This window comes from Chaetura pelagica, unplaced genomic scaffold (genome assembly GCF_000747805.2).
Source record: "Chaetura pelagica isolate M959 unplaced genomic scaffold, ChaPel_1.0 scaffold37, whole genome shotgun sequence".
Lineage (NCBI taxonomy): Eukaryota > Metazoa > Chordata > Aves > Apodiformes > Apodidae > Chaetura > Chaetura pelagica.
This window is the reverse complement of record NW_009954567.1, coordinates 683517-692930: the sequence shown is the minus strand read 5'-3', so window position 1 is coordinate 692930 and position 9414 is coordinate 683517. Positions and strand designations below refer to the sequence as shown.

General features: G+C 40.1%; 1 protein-coding gene across 2 annotated transcripts in view; it reads left to right on the top strand.

The window, feature by feature from the left end:
• ESM1 (endothelial cell-specific molecule 1) overlaps positions 1-2561 on the top strand; it is a 6594-nt gene extending 4033 nt beyond the window's left edge. Inside the window, exons 2-3 of one of the 2 annotated variants that reach the window (XM_010005338.1) lie at positions 488-643; positions 2461-2561. In XM_010005338.1, coding sequence (XP_010003640.1) covers positions 488-643; positions 2461-2561 — 257 coding nt within the window. The remainder of the gene's footprint in view (positions 1-487; positions 644-2460) is intronic. The other variant, XM_010005339.1, reaches the window with a different exon arrangement.
• Positions 2562-9414: the final 6853 nt, after the last annotated feature.

The following is a 9414-nucleotide window of genomic DNA, read 5'->3' as shown; positions in this document are numbered from 1 at the left end:
CCCTCAGTCCCGCACCCTCAGTCCCGCACCCGCAGCCCCGCACCCACATCCCCGCACCCGCAGCCCCGCCCCGCAGCGGGCTGCAGCTCCCAGTGATGGCAGTCACATCATGCCCAAACAGGGAATCCAGGAGCTTCCCGGCTTCTCCTTTTCTAAACCCGATGCTAACCCTGTAGCCACACCCGCTCGGGACACACACATCCTCATGTTGCCTCCAGTTTGGGTTTTGAGGCTGAGTGTTCCAGAGGGGGACTCCTGCCAGCTCATAGTACATACATTACAGGGAAATAAATGACAAATATACTGTGTGTACATTTTGATGAAAATACTTGTGACAAGCAGTGGGCACGCTGAAATCTTGTAGCTGAGGTTTATCTGACCTGCACTCAGAGGCTTTCCCCTTGGAAAGGCCAACAAGCAGGCCAGCTGTGAGAGTGCAGGCACCTGCCTGAGTCACTGAGGGCTGCTTTGCTGTCTTTTTTTTCAGAGTGTCCCTATGGCACCTATGGAATGGAATGCAGGAAAAGCTGCAACTGTCCCTCTGGCATCTGTGACAGAGTAACTGGGAAGTGTTTGAAGTTCCCGTTTTTCCAGCTGTCTGCTTCAAAGCCTCCAAATCGACGGAAAATAGTTTCACACACAGGTAAGACTTTGTGGGACAGTTAATTTTAGCAGAAACAACCTTGCGTGTGATCTGCTACCTCTGTGTACAGTGTGTGAGTGACACGTACTTCAGAGGAGCTGTGCAAACAGCTAACGCCACAGGGCACATTTGTTTCTCATTGGCAACTCCCTTAACATAAGGCAAGCAATCAGGTGAGCTGTAACACATGTTAAAAAGCATTTTGAAATCCTAACATGGGTGAAATACTTCACAGCTCTTGTGTACCAGTAAAACATTACCTGTGCAGTGGGAGGCTATGATAGGATTTGCATTAGATCAGATGTGATAGACGTAGCTGCTTTCAGCAGATAAGGATTTCACTAGGCTGCATTTGCTGTTGGCTAATAGATGGTAAAAGTACCTTATTATTACTATTTTTTATTTTTTTTTCCCCCATGAAGGCAGAGCTTTATACATTTTCAGATGTCAGTGAACTGTTTTCTTAGATGTTTTATTATAGCAATTTGTCACAGTATGTCTGAACAAGTTCTTACCTTTAAGATTATATCTGAAGCCTGTAACAGACCTTTTCAGAGTTTTTAAAAAAAAAAAGGCAAGTAAGAAACTGAAGTGTTTTTGAAGCAGGAAGGAGAGACCACTGAAGGTTTTAAAACTGGGATTAAGATTTCTTCCCTGTTTATTCTTCATTTGAACATACTGAGGTATATTTAAATGAAAAATGTTTACTCTAAATTTAAGCACCAATAAAAAGCAATATAAATGTAAAATTTTAAATAAATATAAGAGATTTAATTGTAGACCTACAAGAAGCTTTTCTAGGATTTCACCCAATGATCTTTAAATTTTCTTTCACCTCCATCTGCAGTTTGTGTGGCTTATATTTTGATTTTCTCTTATTGTTTTTGTTTTTTTTTAAGTATCTAGAGTTTGCTGCCTTAATATATGCATTGTCTTTCCCCCAATCTCTATTTAAATAAAGTGAGACAGAAACAAACTTCTTCAGTTTATGCTTATACCACACTTAAAATTATATTTTTTTAAAAACCAAACAAATTTGTGAGATGGATCAGTTCTGATCATTCGGTTTTGTTTGTTTTTTTTTCACAAGCACATGACTGTGGCCTTTTGCCTTTCTAGGATTTATTTATTACCAAGGGTGCTGAAATAATACGAAAAACTCCCATCCCTCTCTCACTTTTTTCTGTGTCTAGCCTACATTCCAAATCTTCCCAGATAGCCTGTTTCCATCAGTTCCTTCTTCCCTTTCCTCTCCTTTCCTTGCCTTTGGTCCAAAATCTTCCACTGCCACGATGTTTAGCAGCTTGCCTATTCCCAGCCAGGGTGAGACTGACCCTACAGAAACCAATGGCATTTTTCATCCATGCAAAGAGTTCATGCTGATTTCTGTCTTCAGAGGTCTCTCACTGGAAGCAGACCAGGGACACTGTGCATAGTACTGTGTGGGATATTCACACGAGGTTTCATTTCATAGTGGTCTTCAGAGGTAGCTATAGCATCTAGGACAGATCCTAGGTGAATAGCTCCAGGCATGTTTAATTTATGGATGTAGCTATTGAACAAGTGCTGCTTGGTCCCACGTCCCACTGGAGTGTTAAAGTGAAAAGTGGAAACTGTGCTCAAATCACCTGCCTTATGAAACCTATGGCTTTTGTCAGAAATTTTGAAACTACACAATTGGAGGCATTCAGGAGAATCCTACAAGATTTGGCAATTTAGGTTTTTCTGAAGTCTTCCCAAAACCAGGGACATTGCTGCAGGACAATATTTTAACTCTCATTTTAATGAAACTGACCTTTATTTTTGTGTATTTTCAGAGAACGACATGGCATCAGGGGATGGCAATTCCGTAAAAGAGGAATTTGTTAAGGAGAAAACTGTTCTCTCTCCAGTAATGAAATGGCTAAATCCTCGCTGATATTTACTTACACCCATAAGACACTCAAGTGAAAGCATTTCTCACAGATTACTGAATATGCAACAACACACTTTAAGAACTAAGTAGATCTATCTTATATGAGAATGTAACTTCTGAAGGCCAATTGTGAATCTGTTTTTCATGAGAAAAATTGTTTACTTAAAAATAGACTGTACAGTGTATATGATTTTTAATATTTGTTTTGATAAGTATTGAACAGAGCAATGTATTGTGGATACCTGAATGTATAGTAATATTAAAAACCCTACATGATTCAACCATCCTCATTTAAATAATGCCAGAAGTTGACTCATGAAGGCTGAGGCTGGGAAAGCTCTTGCTGAATTCAGTGGACAGTTTGGGTGACTGAAATTATTGGTGTGGAGCCAGTCTGAAAGAAAAGCAAATCAACAAATCCCAGGATAGAAAAGAACATCCTGAGTCACAAGAATAATAACAACATAGGAGCACAACATTGTGAATGTAATAAACCATTCTTAGTCATTAGTAATTTTCTAGGGTTTCGAAATTTCATGACAATTCCTCGAAGAAAAATATGCCTTTCTTCAGTAAAAAAAACAACACCCAGCATTTACATTTATATATTGTGAATAACTTAGCAAGAATACTGCAGACATATATTGTATTAAGGTGTATTTCTAAAGGTGAATTATGCACAGTGAAATGGCAGTTTGGTAACTTTTACATATTTGTAGAGGGGGATCTGAAAGAAAATAAGCTACCTAGCATTATTTAAATGTATGCATTTCTATAAAGCAGCTACTTTGGTGTCGTTAAGGCAATGTCTGCATTTCTTGGAGAAGAGCAGGTCCAATGCCAGAGGCCAGCAAGTAGATCTTCATACTGTCCATCTTCACTGTTGGCTGTAGCTCAGCTGCAACTCACAATGAGCTCATCTGATTCTATGTAGGGCAGATTGGACTTTCAGGGAGTGGTAGTGCAGCCACAGCCTACACTGCTTTGGGGCATAGTCCTTTATTTCTTACTTGTCTGAGGAAGCAGTCCCATTTCAGCCAGGGGAACAACTTAGATATGTTAGAGCATTGTAGGAACTGGCAGTCTGTTCAGTCCAAATTGGATTATATATTTGCAACATAAAAATCCACACTGAGATGGGCTTGCTGATATGTCTGGAAACAACTAGATCCTCAGATAATGGAAACTGATGTAGAGTTGTCACAGTGAACCTGGATTGCGTGAGTTTAGGAGCTGCCTTGTAATGCTGAGCACTCTCAGTTGAACTGTGAATTGAATGTTTCCTTTGAAAGCAATGTGAGCTTTGACAGTGACTTTAACCAAAGTTTCATGCAAGATCTAAACACATACTTTTAAAAGAAATTCCAAAGCCTTTAAAGAGTCCAAATCCTGATCCAAAGTCAACATTGGTGGAAGCAGGCTGCTTTCACCTGGGAAGACAGCACTGGACAACACTGCTCTGGAACAAGAGTTTGATGACAGCAGTAGGCATTGCCAGGACAGCAGTGCAGGGTCTTTTCCTGCCATAGTAAGAGACATATAAACGTAAATCTCAAACTAGCACATAGCACATTTTAATCTGTATTGAATGTCTAGGTTTGAGAGGAAGCAATGTTATCTTGGGCTATTTGCAAGCAAGTGTATTGATTCTCATCTACTGATCTCAAAAGAATATTTTTTTTCATTATTTCAGTGACAGCAGGATCAAACCCTTAGTCCTTCAGCAGACTGAAAGGATTTATTTAAAGAGTGTAGTAAATATTTGCATACATTATTACTATTTTGCAACAGTGTCATAAATGACACGAGATTTTGAATGTAAATCTAATAAGCTGGTTGGTTTTTAAAAGTATATGATTATTATTGTTCAATAAAAACAACTGAAAGCATCCCTGACGATTGTGTCTATCCATTAATTACAGAATAAGAGTGCAGCTGATGCTCTGCATGCAGACTAAGCATAATTTTGCTCCCAAATCCACAGAAAGACTTTCACAATGGCTGCGTCTGTTTCAGTGACTTTGATGAGGACTATTCTCCATTGCTGACGTTTAGTGCCAGTTTGTGTCCAGAATGGTCTGTATCCATATCATTCAGCACTCTTCACCTCCAAAGCAAGGTGGCTGGATCCAGGTTGCCTACTGGGCATACTCCTCTCCCCAGAGACTGCATAGCCCTGGGGCAGTGACTGCAGCTCCTTGGTGCTGTTGGATTTACCATGTAGGAGTAACTGGTGGATTCACACCCAGCAAGTCAGAAAAAACAAAAAGAGGGATGCCTGCAAATTTTGGGGATTTTTTTTTTCTGTTTTCCATCAAACTTACAAAATGTTTTTCCTCAGTTGCTACGGTGACAGATGGCTTAACATGGCATAGGCTCCAACATGAAATTTTAAGCAAATTTGATCCGTTAGCATCTGAAACATCTACCTATTGCTACTAGTGGCAATGGGACTACACTGGTAGCAGGTACAATGTGAATGATTGAGTAACATTCATGGAACCAAGGGCTTTTCACCTGCCCCTTTTTTATTTTCAACCCTTTCCTTTCACAGTCTCTCCTGGCTGCCCAATGCACAATCCAATACGCAGATTTTCCTTAAGGCTTTCACTCCTTCTTCACTCAACTCCCTGTTCCAGGCATCCTCTTTTCAGCTGACCTCTCCTTCCTGCACAAGCCTGAAGTTAGCTACAAATGTTTGTCTCTCTTGGGGTAAAAGTCATGAGATGATTCATCACAGAACCTTCTAGATTCTAGATTTGATTGTAGTGGGATCATATATTATTCTCAGCAAAAACACGTTTATAAAATAGGTCTAATTTCTAGAAGGTAGACATTATTTTTGCAGATAATAAATAGAAAGTTAGTAACATACGCACTACCTCTTATTTTATATTCAATGTGCAAGGACACTGTAATGCAATTGCAGTTTCTATTACAGCCAATATTATTGGGTGTTGCAGAAACTTACAATTTAAAGAATGTATCATCATGCGTTTTAGAGTGATGCATGGAATATACATAATAGAAAACCCTGAAATATATTCAGACGTATTCCATTTATCATTTAAATACTATATAACAAATATCTTGCCAGTGTAGACCAACTTTCAATGAAAAACAGCTTTTTGGCTTCAACTGTGCAATATATCATTAGCGTGCTTCAGTACACAATTTTGTAATATAAATACATTTACACAATTACTGTGAGACATTTCACTGCCTAATTACCATAGTGTGATTAACAATATAAATGTGATCTTCTGTCTGATATAAATATAAATACCTGATCTTCTGGGACATACATGTTAGAGCATACACACCAAAGCATGTATTTTAGGTGAAAATATATTTATTATCAGCTCTGTACATACTCGCTATCTATTTAAATGGACTGTCAGGTCACAGCAGTGCTTTAAAAGTATTTCCTGACACCTGCAAAGTTGGTAAATATTTCCTGTTTTTGTTGTGTCTGCTGAAAATAGGAATTTTACAAGTTGGACGGATAACTTGACAGGCACCATCATCTTCAGTTTGGTAGGTCTTAATGTGGTTTCCACTGGGGTTTGTGACTGTCAAGGCAACTTGGGATGACAAACTGGTGTGTTCTGGCTTTCTTGCTCTCCCAAAATAGGTACCAGCACTATTCAAGTGTAGCTATTTGTCCATCTATATTCTAGGTGGCCACAGACCACACACAACCTGGCTGTGTGGCTTAGTTTTTGCAGAATGAGTCAGTACAAGCAATTAAATAGGTGTTAATATAGCAACACCTCTGAAAGCTGAGTGATTCCTTGCTGTCTACTGAAGTAGCAGCTCCCAGTGACAGGGGTGCATGTGCTGGGTGCCCCAGTTGTGGCTGGGTAGTTGTCTTGCACCCTTTCCTGGAGAACTTGTCTTTTCTGCAGGCACAGGCTGGAATCTGGCTGCAGCCCCAGAAGCCCTGTCTCTCCTTCACTGCCTTCCTGCAGGATTCTCAGGGCAGGCAAAACGCTCAGTGTAAACAAACAAACCTGTGTTTGGATGAATAAAAATGTAGAGATTTCCTTAACTTTCTTAATACACAAAGCCCCTGATCCTCCCTGATGTCCTCCCACCCTCTGAGCTTCCAAAGTGGCTGCAACTCAGACTCATGTGCTAGCTCTCTTCGTACTTTGAAAGCTATTGAGTAAATAGTCAACTGAAATTAAGAGCAACAGTTGATTATGCATGAGCTGATCTTCACCATTCCAATGAGATACAATTTTTTCTTGAGATGACATAACTGATGCAAACTTTCCGCTGCGCAAGTGCCAAGCCTATAAAAGTGGTATTTGATAAACTGGGACAACTGAAATCGTATTAACATTACTTGAAATCATCTTTCTTCTTCACAAGAGAAACTTCTATTTTTGAAGAACAAATAATGGATTGGAATGCTATTGAAATCCAAACACAATATTAGTATGTTCCTGAAAAAAAAAAAAAGGTACAATGCTAGGGGAGAATGCAGCAGAGCCCTTGCAGCTGTGTCACACTTTCCTGTTTGTTATTTTTAGTTTTCCATTCCCGCTTTTTATTTTGGGCTTTGCTTCACTTCCTATGCAGTTTCCCTTTAACTCCTGTATAGCCCCATGTCACATATTTCAGGCATCTGGCTTTTTTTCTTTTTCTTTTTTTCTTTTTCAAAGGAAACCCAAGTAATGCTGTCCAGTTTCAGGAACTCATGTTTCTCTTGGCAGTGGTTGAGTTCTTGGTTTTCTAAAGGCATTTAGGAAATTTACATTGCTAGTTTTCAGCTTTGAAAATGCTTGGGCTTCGTAAGCATATGAAAACAGCAGCACACAAGCAGAACCCATCTGCTCTTCAGTGTGTCCTGGTCTTTCCACCTGGGAAACTACCAGTATCCAGTTCTACATGAAAGTTCCAAGATGGTCTTTAATAAAAAAAGGAACAAAATGGGCTTTGATGAAAAACTGTATTACAAGGAAGGTTTTCCTCCCCCCCCTTATTTATATATTGAAGTATTTGTAATCTTGTACAGACACATAGCTGCTCTATATAACAGTAAATGTTATGATGTTCCAAAAATTGTATTACAAATGCAGTAACCTAGGGCCTATCTTCACTGAGTTATTTAGGAATCTCAACTGATGTTTATAAAAAGAGAAAGATTTTTTTGGGAAACATTCTACTTCCCCCACAATAAACCTCATTGCAAGGACATGCACTTCATTGCCAGTGTGCACCCAGAGCCTCTGCAGCCATATGTCCAGTCCAAAAGGTGTTATGAAAACCAAATCACATTAAAGCCTTTAAAATTTTGAAACTGATGCCATGATTTCCTCGGACTTGGTTCCCAATTGAGACTGAAAGCTCAGGGCTGGCAGTATTGATGCTACTCAACTCCAAATACAAAACAGGAGCAGACAGTGAAGGAGGGCAAACAGTGAAAGCATCTGTTTCCCTTCCCTTATTCTCTCATCTCCCTATTTCAAAAAAGCCTCCTCGAGCTGCTGAAGTTTGGCTGCTACCATGCAAAGCAACAACAGCTGTCACCTCTGGCCAGCATGTGTGCAGGCATAGCCAGCACTGCCAACCACAGCAGCTTAGCACGACCACCACACCTTACTTAACATAAATAAGACGATGCTTGAAGAAAACAACGCACAGATGTGCTGGGCACAAAATTAAATAATAACCAAGGCAGCATCTGCTATACCTGGGTCCAGATCTTTCCCAGGTTCTTATGGTATTCAAGTCTATAGCTAGCTTGGCTCTGTCCCAGTAAGTAGATGATCTAGTGAGATTTGTATCTATTTCCAAGATGGACCAAAAGTAGAAGCTGGGACCTGACTCACTTGACTCAAAGGGCCAAATACTGGGACACCAGGAACCTGATGACTTCACACAGGAAGTAAATGGCAGTGATTCTCAAGTCTAACACTGGTAAGGTAGGGCCATCTTGCAGTGATGCTGCTCACTTCAGTGAAAAACATAATAAAAAAAAGGAATAAGAATAGTCATATTGGGTAGGACTGAAGATTCTCCTAGCCCAATGTCCTCTTCATAATGACCATTAGCTCCCTAAAAGCCATTCAATCTGCCAGTCTTTTTCTCAGGACCTTCACAGGATCTGTCCCCTCTTCCCAGTGACCAAGTCTGTCATAACCAATAGGCAGGGGACTGTCCTGAGAAGCACCTACCAGTGCAGGTGACAGAGGTGCTTGTGCTGAGCTGCTGAGTAGTTCTAAAATATTCCTCTGTGAAAGGAAGAGTTGGGCAGAACCCAATCTAGTAAATTAATGAACTGGTGGCCCACCTGCATTCTCACACCTCTTGATCCAAGACAGGATGACTTCCTTAAAACTCGTTTTCTATTTACTTACGTGACCCTTGAAGAAGCACCATCCAACCTGGCCTCATGGTATTGGTTCTCTGATGTGAGCCACATAAGCCTCCCAGCTGCCCACAACACTTCAGCAAATTCAACTGTGATGTTTACATCTGCTCTTTCCCCCCTTGCCGTAGGTTTGGGTATAGCTCAGCTGGGCAGTACCCACCCTGCAGGACCCTGGATGCCTTTACTTGGTGGTGGGTACTCAAAGCTCTTCCCAGTTACTTAGTTTTATTTTTTTTTAAAAAATAATTTAAAATGTAATTTATTTAGTTTTTAATATTTTAAAAATTTAATTCCTTTGGCTTTTAACTTTACAGTGGTCTCAGTAATGGAAAGAAAAGAGCAGGTTTAAAGGCTGTTGAAAGGCTGCATTTCAGAGACAAGCTGTACTGTTGCAACTGTGTGACATGGCAGTGGCTGGAATTAACAGGAGAGGCTAAAGACCTTAATTCTCCAATTAAGTCTGAGCCTATAATC